Genomic DNA, 12,986 nt, shown 5'->3' on the forward strand with positions numbered 1-12,986 from the left:
GATATGACTACTTAGAACCAACAATAAAAAGTCCTGAACCTTCTTCTCCTCCACATGACAAACAAATCTAGCCTTGGAGATCTTTCTTTGAAGATGGAGTTTTCTCTGATCCTCACTCAAGTCATGATAACTTGACCAGAAAGCCCAGTACCTAGGTTTTTACAAAGGCAAATAGTAGCTCATGGTAATACAAGTTAAATATTTGTTAAATACTTAAAATAAGTCCACTGCCATAAGATAGATGGGAGACATTTTTTAAATGCTTGTGGGAGAGCCATAGCTGCTCATGGGCCATTTATCTCCCAGAGCCGCCGGGACTGCTCAGATTGGCTCACAGGTGCCTGAAACAGAGTGATGGAAAGCATTTCATTTTGCTGAAAAAAGTTCAATCTGCTTTCTCCATGACAGACAAGGAACTGATATCCTGTGCAGCTCTGCCAATGTTCCACTGCTCATTCATCCACGCGTACTTCTGTACTGTGGTTTGTAGGTGGAGAAGGAGAGGATCGTCCTGTTGCTTAGCCCTTCTCTGATGACCACTCTGAAGCGTGTGCACCTGCAGCTCTTGCTCAAGTTTCTGTGGCTTCATGTGACTCACCACCATAACGCCAACAATGCTCATCCCATTGCATTGTCTGTATTTGTTTTCTACAAGCTCCCATTTCCCAGTTTCTTATGTCTCTGAAAACTTTTTTTCCTCTGAGGAGACACTAGATTTCCGTACTCCTTTATATCAGAAGGGATTGAATAGACTCTTTTCGAGGGTGTAGCAGATAAAAAGTGTTGGTGGAGTATTTAGACTTGGCTCACAAGGTGCACAAATAACCAAGTATTAAATAAATCAAAAAAACTTTTTCAAAAATATGAAGTTGACTCCTTATTATTTTATACTTATACTAACATTTTTCACATGGTTTCTGCTCAATCAATTTCAGAACTTCATGAAAAAGTTGAGTAGTGGTTTGGGTAATAGGGTAATACAACGGGAGCCTTTTTTCCAAAGCTGACATGTGAATAAAATACCTGCAAGTCAAAGAAAGAAGCTAGTTTTACTTTTTTTTTTTTTTTAAGACTTATTCATTTTAATTGGATAGGCAGATACACACAGAGGAGGAGAGACAGAGAGGAAGACCCTCCATCCAATGATTCATTCCCCAAGTGCCCGCAATGGCCGGCGCTGTGCCCATCAGAAGCCAGGAGTCAGGAACCTCCTTCCAGGTCTCCCAGGTGGGTGCAGGGTCCCAGTGCTCTGGGCCATCCTCGACTGCTTTCCCAGGACACAAGCAGGGAGCTGGATGGGAAGTAGAGCCACCAGGATTAGAACCAGCACCCACATGGGATCCTGGTGCGTTCAAAGCGAGGACTTAGGCACCAGGCCACGGTGCCGGGCCCAGAGGCTAGTTTTACAAGCCAGTGTTTTCACATTGGTGACAACAGTACATTCCCATTCACTGGAGAATGGTTTGGGGTGTGGGTTTCAGTCAGCATGGTGAGCCTTCAAACCTCCTCCATTTATGACCTGGAAAATCTCTGATGTGGGTGCCTTTCAGCACACTGAAGCATTTAAATAAAGGAAGAGGAGTTCATTAATAACGTACTGGTCATCAGAGCATTCATAAGAAAGCCAGGCCTGTCCTCACCACAATTTGAGCTTGGACTCCTGCTTCATGGCATCTTGGGACATGCACGGTGGGAGCTGAAATGAAAGGCTGAGGACATGCCCAGAGAGGGGGAAGCTCCGGTCCCACAGACTCCATAAAAGTCCATGTGAGAAGGCCTGTAGGGATCCCTCTGAATGGCTGAAGACAATGGCTCTCAACTGTGTCAACATCATTCTCACCTCCCACTGCCCAGGCCTCACTCAGACCAACCGAAACCGTTCCTACTTGTGAGACCTGCTTGTCAGTATTTTAAAATGGTTACTCAGGTGACTCAAATGCAAAGGAAGTAGAAAAATCACCTGTTCAGAACAAGAATCACATTTAGTGTGTACCTAAATGCCCCAAAGCAACACGAATTCGGGAGGTAAGAGAGAAAGCTGACAGTGGAAAATGATGCACTTGTGTGAGTAGTGGCTGAGAGTTCCAGCCAACTGTCATCATCTGGGCATGTGACATCATCTTTGCCAATGGTCTTGTGTTTTAAATGTCCATAACCAAGTCTTTGATACTGATTTGTGTGGTACATGCTGCAACATGGATAAACCTTGAAAACATTATGCTAAGTGAAAGCCAGACACAAAGGGCAACATGTGGTAGGAATGCTTTTAAATAAAATGTCCAACATAGGCAAATTCACCAAGATATAGAGTCTGCGACTGATTGTCAGGAGCTAGGGTTTGGGGAAAGAATGGAATATGATTGCTTAATGGGTACTGAGTTATTATGAGGGGTGATGAAAACGTTCTTCAATTACATAATGAACATTATGAAATAGATTAAAATCTCCTGAATCACACAGTTCAAAAGTTCATACTAAATAAATTTTATCATAACAAAAGAAAAAAAAAGGGCTGACGCTGTGTCAAAGCAGGTTAAGCTTCTGGCTGCAATGCCAGCATCCCAAATAGGCATTGCTTCGAGTCCTGGCTGCACTTCCAATCCAGCTCCCTGCTAATGTACCTGGAAAAGCAGCAGAAGATGGCCTAAGGCATTGGGATTGCATCTACATGGTAGTCCTGGAAGAAGTCCCTGGCTCCTGGCTTCAGACCTGCCAAGCTCTAGCCATTGTGGCCATTTGGGGAGTGAATGAGAGAATGAAAGATCTCTTTATCTCTCCTCTCTGTGTGTAAATGTGCCTTCCAAATAAAAATAAATAAAATCATTTTTTTAAAAAAAGAAAGTGGGAAAAGCTAGAATTGAGTTGTTTGGATGCAGCCAGCCAAATAAATTCCTTTAATGGCAGCCAGAATGGAACCTATGGTGCATGGTGTGTGCGCGGGGGCATAGGAAGGGATGAAATTCCACAAACTGGGCTCAGGTTTAAAAAAAAATTTAAGTAAGTACATAAGGAATACCTCCACATCCTTTTATGTCTCTATCCAAACTACTGACAAAGCTACGCCTGGCTGTATGTACCCTTTTCAGTTTAAGTCAGATACAACCTGGTTTTTTCCTTAATAGGTGCTAATGCAGAGCTGTACAGCTAAGTGCACTTGGCTTCGCTAGCCTATAAATAGAAGTGTAACCCCTGAGGTGCAGAACAGGCAGGCTGAGGAAACCAAGTGCTGGCTGCTGTTCTTACTGTTCTGCTGCTGAGCGTGAGAGAGGGGTACATGAAACAAACAAAACCTAATGACAGCATCATTAATTGCTACATTGTGTCTTTTCAATGATTGAGTTGAATTCACAGTACATAATTTATCACCCTTTTAATAAGATGTTACTCTAATTACAGCAGGTGAAAATTTTAACTACATCTATGAGATGCAGGGTGAAAAAAAGCACAAGAGACAGTTTCTAGAGTGATGTTCTACTATCTTCTGGCAGTGGTTCTCAGAACTCCTCCAAATCCTATTTTGCTTTCTGCTGTTACCTAATCTTGTAAATGCTGGGCCACATTGCAGGTTCACATACAAATCAGAAATGAGTGGGGTTCTACTGCGGGTTACATTCTTTCTTTTTTCCTTACCTGAATTCTTCCCTGTAGTCATTCCTGATATACTCAGCCAGGGTCTTGCTGTACTGTAAGCAGCTCTTGAGGATGTAAAACTGCTGATACAACAAAACTGCTTGGCATGGACTTAGGAGCTGAAATGAAGCTGAGAGCCCCTTCACCACTTGTTTCACAATACTGGACACAAAAGGTAGCTAGACAAGGAAAACGCAATTACAGTCCGGCTGTCTGCCGCCCATGCATGCCCCCACTGCAGATGCAGCCCCAACTGCAGAATTTAGGCTGACATTCTTACCACCTTTCTGTCAGTGTCCTTCAACTATTTCTCACCGGAAAAGGTATTTAGCACCAGGACACAGCCCAGCCGAGCAAGGACAGGATTTGTAGCTTCTTTAACGCCTTGCTTAGAGCAAGGCAATTAGCAGAACAATTGACATGCAGGTGTATTCAATGAGAGTGACAGTTTCTTTGCTAGATTTCTCTCACATGATCTATTTCTGCCCATCTCCTTTAGAACTAGGCTGAAAATGAAGCTTCCAACACTGTTAAATCCTTCTGCCACCCTTCATGCTGACAGGCTGAATGGTCACACTGGCCACAAATTCAGCTCGTTCCTCTGGAAAACCAACTCTCAAAATCGCTAAAGAAAATTTTCCGTTGTTTAGAACCTTTGGGACCCAGGATTCCCATATGTCAATTCAGATGATTCGGTCTACAAGCACAGCACAGAATAAGTCGAGGGACTGCATCTGCCCATATGAGCTTTCATTGCCGTTAGTGACTACCTTAATGACATTCCCTGAAGTGATCCTGACACCAGCCAGGGTCTGTGTGCTCCTGAAGGAGCCACATTTGTGGGCTCAGTTTCTCAATAAGGCAACTGGCTGTTCAACTGACAGGTGTACCTTCTTGTCTCAGACAGCTTGTCATAAAAGTCATAGGTATCTGAGAATCTAGATTCCCTAGGACAGGCTCATTATCATAAAAAAAAAAAGATCAAATGAAGGAAGTACTGATGATCAACGGGCCGCCAGGAAACAGAACATACTACTTCATGTCAAGTCCCTATTATCAATGAAAATCTAATTTTAATATTTCCAAACAAATATATGTTGATTGCATATACATGAATGAATAAAGGGAACACAAGTTTGGGGAGATAAGAAGGTATTAAAGGGTAAAATCTTCATCAGAATTTATTCAGCAGATATTTTATCAAACATGTGTTATACAACTTAACACAACACAGATTCTACCATGACAATTACTGCAGTTTCTTGGGAGAGAAACACACTGTATCATGATAAACTAGGTTATGCTGTGGTAACACAACTCCCTATGTACCATTGCTTTGCATCAAAGAGTTCTTACTTGTTCACACTGTATTAGGTGGCCTACTCTTTGTAGCTTCTCAGGGCCATGAGATGGCAGAGCAACCACCATGTGGAACACTGCCAGTTCCCATAACAGAAAGAAAAGAGAATTCTGGGTGGTATGCACTGACTCCTCTTAGAGTTTCCATCAAGAGATGACACAGGCCTCTGGGAATCTGACTTGGTCAGAGAATTGTCTCCTGCTGCCCTATGAGTAGGAACTAACCAGCTGGGGAAAGGAACAGAAAGTTCTTTCAGACAGACATATTCCTATGGTTTGAATGTGTCTTCCAAATTCATGTATTGCAAACTTCATCCTCAATATAATAGTGTTGGGAGAAGGAAACTAGAAGAATGGATTAGGTCCTCCACAATGGTTCTGCCCTCATGAATGCATAGATGCCATTATTACATGGATACCCACTGCAGTGGGTTCATTATCACAAGTTAGTATATGACAAAATTGAGTTTCCCCTGCCCCATGCCTCCTACCCTTCTGCCTTCTGCAGTGGAATAGCAGGTGGTCCTTCCCTAAAGTGGTCCCTTCAATCTTAGACTTCCTATCCTTAGAATCATGAGCCAAATAAGTGTCTATCCTTTATAAATTACCCATTCTGTGGTATTCTGTTATAGCAACACAAAACAGACTAGGTTAATCAGTGGATATGCAACAAGGTGGAATATTCCACATGGGGGGAGGGCGGGGGGGGGAGCGGTGGGGTGATTCCCAGTTCCAACGAAACTGTATCACATAATACAATGTAATCAATGAATTAAAAAAAAAAACAGACTAGGTTAGAGGGAGTGGTAAAATTTCTGTAATGGAGTTGGGCTAGGGGAAGGGTGGAGAGGAAAGACAGGGCATCAGTATATTAGAAAGCCGCACTGCCAAGCAATGAGCCATAGGGCCATAACATATAGGGCATTAGATATTAAATGTGGGAGCTTAGTCTTTATTCAAAAGAGGATGCTGCTGAGAGCTAAAGCAAAGGACTTTTTAAAAATAGCTCCCTCTGGCTGTAATTTGGAAAAGAGAGACTATTTATATTTAAGTATAGTGTTAAGGACAAAAATGATAACAGTATGGACAAGGATGATATCTGCCACGACAGAGTACACAGATAACCCCAAATGTTATATGCACATTATTTAAATGAAATGCTAACCTTTTTATTTAATAATAGAGTCAGTAATTTGATATTCTGTTTTCTGCATATGCCCTAGAGTCTTTTATAAAATAAAAATCCTATTTAAGATATCATTTCAGTACCTTAATTCTCTATGCCAAAAAAAATCAAGTTTCAATAAAATAATGACCAAATTTACATTTTTGCTGTCTTACAGATTTGAATCTGTCACAGAAAAAAAATTATTAACTAAGCACAAGGGCATCTCTCTGATAGTTTGTAGGTACTTACAACAGATGGACAATTTTGTAGAAGGGACATCATCCAGCTAATTGCGAACTTTGCGGATCCCAACCCAAGATTTCCCTTGAAAATCAAGGAAAATAAATAAGTTATAATCATGAAGCTTAATTTCTATTGAAAAGGATACTTATTTTAAAATAGCAATATCCTTATTAATCAAACTGTTAGAGCTAATATTTAGTTAAGCTAGATGAGCACTTAATAGCAAGAGCAATATTTAAATGAAATCATTCTGGTTACTTATTAATATTATTTTATGTACATACTACAAGAGTACATAATCTGATGATATATAATAAAAGTGTACCTGTTGAAAGACAAGAAGTATCTCATATAAAAGTGCTGTAGCTGTATCTGTATATTTCAGGATAAGCTTCTGTAACTAGAATTTTCAAGAACAATCAATGCAGAATCATAGACCACACCAGAAAACAATAATTTATCTTGGTTCCTTTTAAATGCTTATACTCATCCAAAACACCTGTTATATGAGAAACCAACATGCACCTCTATATTCATAACAGCACAATCAATAATTGCAAAAACATGGAAGCAACCGAAATGCCCATCAGCAGAAGACTGGATAAGAAAGCTATGGTTCATCTACTGCATGGAATACTACTCAGCTATTTAAAAAAGCAAAATGCTTTCTTTGTGGCCAAATGGGCCCAACTGGAAACCATTATGCTAAGGAAAATGAGCAAATCGCAAAAGGTTAGATACCACATGTTTGCCTTAGTTTAAGATGAAATGATGTCAATCTGATAAATGGTACCTGTAGGGCCCGGCGGCGTGGCCTAGCGGCTAAAGTCCTCGCCTTGGAAGCCCCGGGATCCCATATGGGCGCCGGTTCTTATCCCGGCAGCTCCACTTCCCATCCAGCTCCCTGCTTGTGGCCTGGGAAGGCAGGAGAGGACGGCCCAATGCATTGGGACCCTGCACCCGCGTGGGAGACCCGGAAGAGGTTCCAGGTTCCCGGCATCGGATCGGCGCGCATCGGCCCGTTGCGGCTCACTTGGGGAGTGAATCATCGGACAGAAGATCTTCCTCTCTGTCTCTCCTCCTCTCTGTATATCTGTCTGTAATAAAATGAATAAATCTTTAAAAAAAAAATTAAAAAAATAAATAAATAAATAAATAGTACCTGTAAATTGTAATATTATTTCAACCTCAATCAGCCTGTATCACATGCAATAAGATATTGTGATGTAATCAATGAACCAACAACCAATGGGAGTCAGACTGCTTATGATCTACATCAAAGAATTGCAAATCCTAATATACTTTTAATATCCTATGTTATTCTGTAATGGGGTGGGAGAGCAGAGAAATTTTCCACCTCCTTAGAAGGTGTGAGGAAGATGTTAAGTATAGCCTATCAAGAATATAACAGGTAACTTATAGATAACAGACTCGAATCAGCTCAAGGAAAAAAGTGATACATTCTGTCAGAAAACATGCTTTCTAGGTGGTCTGATACTTCTAATGGTTTAGTACAGTCTTAGAAAAACACATGTCTCCCAGTGAGAGTTTTCACTCTAGAACCTCTAAAACAGTGGTTTTATGCATTAGACTTCTATGAAATTACATATGCATCAATATTGTTTTCAGAGACAGACATAAACAGATTTACCTCCTTCATTAAAATTATAATTATTTTCCATGCATGTATATGTAGCTTAAAACCATATATCTCTCTCTGTGTATCTTAATCAGAAAAATGGATGTGCTAGTATTAGTATTGACTTAAAAGTTACCTAAGTTTTTAGGTTAATGACAAAATATCTACTCTTTGATTTACTTATATTCTGTATGCTACAATGTCATGGTCCACATTAAAAGACAGCTAGCTAAGATGCATGAATAATCAATTTGGTCTGCCATCAAAACTGTCATCTTACCTCAGCATCAAAAGGCATTAAAACTGAAGTCAAATTAGCTGACTGGACATCATACTCAGGACAAGATTTTGGAATCTGAGGCTTGCTAATCAAAATCACCAAGAGATTAAATAGTGTTCCCCTGAAAGAAAATAAATAAAAAGCAATTAATGAGCAAAGCTGTAAAATGAAAAACTGAAGTTTAGCTTGCAGACAATGAGCTTAATTATATTGAAACACACACACACACAAAGAAGGTAGGCATTTGGCAGCAGTGAAGTTACCACTGAGGATACCCGCCTCCTGGGTTAGAGATCCTGAGTGCATGATCAGGCTCTGCTCCCAATCCCAGCTTCATGTTAAAGTACACCTTAGGAAGCAGCAGGTGGGGGTTCAAGCACTTGGATCCTTGCCAGCCACATCAGACACCCACGCTGGACCCCCAGTTCCTGCCTTGCCCTGATTCTGTCATTTAGGAGCGAAATAATAGATAGGAGCGCGCGCTCTCTCTCTCTCTCTCTGCTTTTCAGATAAATAAAGTATGAAGGACGGCACACCATTTTCCCTGAACTTTTGGACATTTGTACATACACATAAATATCTGGAGATAAGAAATTTCAATGAAAATTTAATTTCTAGCTCTTTGGAATCAGCCAAAGTTTATTTCTAGGGGTTCAGACAGATTGGAAAGCTTAGACGATCTTGATTTTAGGGAGATTTGGATGACTTCAGTTAAAGCAGTATTTTCAAGAAGGCTTTTTAGGAATTACTAATTTCAGCCAATGTTATCATCAAATTCTATTCTGTGGTCAAAGTAGCTTAGGGAAGCACGTGGTTAATTCAGGTTCATTGTGAATCTTCACCCCGGAACTTTTCCAGAAACCCTCCTATGCTAACTGTCCTGTGTAGGTCTCCAGGACAATGAAACAGTGTACAACATTTTTTAAAGTTTTTTTTTATGTGCAAAAATTGCATGTATTTATAGTGTGTCATATGTTTGAAATGTTTGTGTTATGGAATTAGCTAAGTAGCATGAATTATTCATATATGATATTTTGGTAGTGAGAACATTTAACATCTGCTCTTGGGTGATTTTCACGTCTGCAGTACAGTGTTACTGATTACAAATGCCATGTTGTGCAACAGATCTCTTGGACTTAATCCTGTGTAACTGAAACTTGTATCCTTTGGCCAGGACCTTCCAATTCCACCCACGCTCAGGCAGCTGCCATTCTTACTTTATGTGGGTTTGATCCTTTTTGGAGTCTATATTTTGGTGAGATCATGTAGTACTAGCCTTCTATACATAGTTTATTTCATTTAGCGTATTATCCTCCAAATTAAAATATTTTGTCACCCACGATTTCCTAATATTTTAAGGCTGCATAATATTCCATCTACGTTGGTCACATTTTCTTTAATCATTCACCTACTGATGAGCTCTTAGGTTGATTCCACTTCCTGGCTGTTTTGAATAATGTGCAGCACTTCCTAAAAATGCTCTGAACCATGGGTTTTCTTTTTTCTTGTGTGCTTAAGATTTTTTCTTTTTTTAGGTTTATCTATTTCTTTGAAAGAGTTACAAAGAGAGGGGGTCTTTTGGCTGGGTCACTCCCTAGAGGGCCACAAGAGCCAAGTCAAAGCGAGGAGCCAGAAGCCGGAGCCTCTTACAGGCTTCCCACTTGTGAGGCAGGGGTCCAAACACTTGGACCATTTTCCAGTACATTCCTCAGGCTGTCAGCAGGGAGCTGGATCACAAATGGAGCAGCCAAGACTTGAACTGGCACCATATGGGATGCCAGTGTCACAGGCAGCAGCTTTATCCACTACACTCCAACACCGGCACCTTCAGAACCCTTTATTAAAAGAGCATTTCAAGGGTTTACTGTTCTGCTAAATATCATTAGCTATTAGTTAATAAAAACAAGTATTAAACCATAGGTCTTTGAAATTCAGTGTACTGTCCACAAACTTAAGGAACAAATCACTAAAATGTCATCGCATGTCTGAATAACATGCTCTACCATTTGAAAAGACAAAACAAAAATCATAATCAAACTGTGCAGCTGAGATGAGTTAGTGGCATCATCTTCATATGTCAAGTACACCTCCTGATGTTTGGAAAGGAGCAGCAAACAGACTGCAGGAGAAACCAACTGCCTAATTGAAGACAGTATCTGAAAAGGCTCGAAGGACAGTCCCCCAAAAGACCAATATCATGTTTTCTCTGATCTGCAGTAACTAATACACAGAGTACAAAAAATGCAGTCGATATGAGCAAGATAGACATTTTGAGATTTGATTATTGTCTCTAGCCTTGTTTATACTCTTGAGGAATACAAGGTTTGTTTGTTTTCTGCTTGCTATGTGTTGAAATCTTTATGCCTGTGATTCCAAAGTGAAATAAAAATATGCAACTGTAAACATTAAAAAAAAAGCAGGAGGGAGGAGGCTACTTGGGGACTGAGGACAGGCAGGGTGAAAAATATCATTATGCTCCTAAACCAGCACTGTGAAATGTGTGAGATTTGTTCACTTTTTATAAATAAAATTGTTTAAAATGACTATACCAAAATACTCTACACCCATAAGCATTCCTTTCATAATGAAATAAAAGAAACTATAAATTGTCCTAGTTTAAGTAAAATGTGAGGGTTTGCAGTCTTTTTAACAATCATAACCAAAATTCTACTAGAAATACAATTCCATTCCTTTTTCTAACTAAAAAACTAGTGTAGAAAACTCGCTCATTATCTGCCAAAAAAGCACCATGTCTATTCATTTCTCAATGAAGCAATCCATATCATACTGAATATTTGTTCAGGCCATTTTAAAAGGCCAACTTTGCTTCTGAATACCCTCCCAAAATCAATAGAGTGCTCCTTTCAGATGCTTTTCCTGATAGTAAGTTTGAAGTGACATTCTATTCACTGTGATATTTAATTATAGTCTTTTATGTTCAGGAACAGCTTCTTTCCAAAGCTAAGGTCACTTACTGTGATAATTCATGAATTCAAGCATAACCGTACTAAAATATAAAAGGATATGGCACATTTCAAGAAAAATGCAGCAAAGTGGGTTGAACTAATAAAATCTCAGCTTATGAAAATAACAAAGAGGGGAATGTTAAAATGAGTAACTGCTTTTTTATTTACTCAAAAGGAATTTAATTTGAAATTCCTGCCAACTCACTTAATTCAAAACCCATTAAGTCAATAATGGATAGAAAGCATTTTAATCAAAATGGTAGTTTGATCCTGAAAATGTTGACTTACTGTAGGACTGACTTCTCAGCTTTAACAAGTCACAATCACTTAACACTTTGTTGTTCAGATGTTATTACTGCCAACATTTGAATTTCTAACACATTATAACATCTTTTGAAACACCTACTTTGAAGGACAAACTCACAGTTTCTCACAAGCCAATGAATGTTATTGTTATAAAATTCTAAATGACATCCAAGACTCCCAACTCCCTGTAATACATATCCTACATAAATTCCTTCGCTGTAAGTATGGGCTAGGCCTGTGACAATATTTCACGACTTGTAAAAATGATTAAGGCCTCCAGTTAGTTATTTCTGAGGTTAGCAAAGACAGATTATCCTATGTGGGCAGGATCTAATCAAGGAGCCCTGTGAAAGAATAATTAGTCCTCGGCTGAACTCATAATGCTCCTGCTAAGAAATAAGCCAGCATGGATCCTGCAGCTCAAAGGAAATTATTTGCACCAACAATCACTCAAATGAGCTTAGACAAGAACCCCATGACTCAGACAAGACTGTAGCTCCAGCTAACACCTTGCTAGAAGCCTTATGAAACCCTGATTAGAGGGTTCAACTAAGCCATGTCCAGATCCTTGATCCAGAAAAATTGTGAGTTAATAAATATACATTGTTTTAAGCCACTGTACTTGTGATAGTTAGTTTCATGGAAAAAAAAAATACTACCATCACTATCATAGAACTTTACTGTGTTTTTTAACTCAATTATATGACTTGACCCAATGCTGATCAAACTTGGCTGAAAGCAGTCACTACTGCAGCAATCCAATATTCTTGTACTGAAGGACACAAAGGAGAAGTCATATTGGGTCCAGCAATGTGGCATAGTAACCTAAGCTTCCTCCTGTGGTGCTGGAATCCCATATGAGTAACAATTAATGTCCTGGCTGCTCCACTTCCAAAACTCCCTGCTCGTGGCCTGGTAAAGCAGTGGAGGATGGCCCAAGTCCTTGGACCCCTGTACCCATCTGGGAGACACAGAAGAAGCTCTGGTTCCTGGCTTCAGATAGGCTTAGCCCTAGTCATAGCAGCCATTTGAACAGTGAACCAATGGATGGAACACCTCTCTTTCTGTAACTCTGCCTTTCAAATAAAAATGAAATAAATCTTTTCACAAAGCAACACTTTGCAACAAAGTTAAGGGTGATTTTATTTTCAACTTGATTTAAAAAGGTATAGACAAAATGAAGAGAGGAAAAAAGTAACAAAATCTAATAGTTTCAGTGAGTAAGAAGGTGAAAAAATATCAAATTTAGTCTTCAGTCTTCATTTGGAAGATGGGGAAAATGGCACTACTACCAACTACATAAAGAAACGGGACCCAGCACAGTAGCCTAGTGGCTAAAGTCTTCACCTTGCACATGCTGGAATCCCACATGGGCGTCAGTTCTAATCCCAGCAG

General features: G+C 39.7%; 1 protein-coding gene across 2 annotated transcripts in view; it reads right to left on the minus strand.

Annotated features, from left to right (window-relative positions):
• Positions 1–445: 445 nt before the first annotated feature.
• Positions 446–12,986, minus strand: part of C15H12orf56 (chromosome 15 C12orf56 homolog) — a 72,295-nt gene continuing 59,754 nt past the window's right edge. For both annotated transcript variants that reach the window (XM_004582993.2, XM_058673639.1), the window contains 5 exons: positions 8,320–8,440; positions 6,726–6,800; positions 6,407–6,481; positions 3,631–3,809; positions 446–1,023 (listed from right to left, as the gene is read on the minus strand). In XM_004582993.2, the coding sequence (XP_004583050.2) occupies positions 897–1,023; positions 3,631–3,809; positions 6,407–6,481; positions 6,726–6,800; positions 8,320–8,440 (577 nt within the window). In that variant the 3' untranslated portion in view covers positions 446–896. The remainder of the gene's footprint in view (positions 1,024–3,630; positions 3,810–6,406; positions 6,482–6,725; positions 6,801–8,319; positions 8,441–12,986) is intronic.

Source organism: Ochotona princeps, chromosome 15 (assembly GCF_030435755.1).
Source record: "Ochotona princeps isolate mOchPri1 chromosome 15, mOchPri1.hap1, whole genome shotgun sequence".
Classification (NCBI taxonomy): domain Eukaryota; kingdom Metazoa; phylum Chordata; class Mammalia; order Lagomorpha; family Ochotonidae; genus Ochotona; species Ochotona princeps.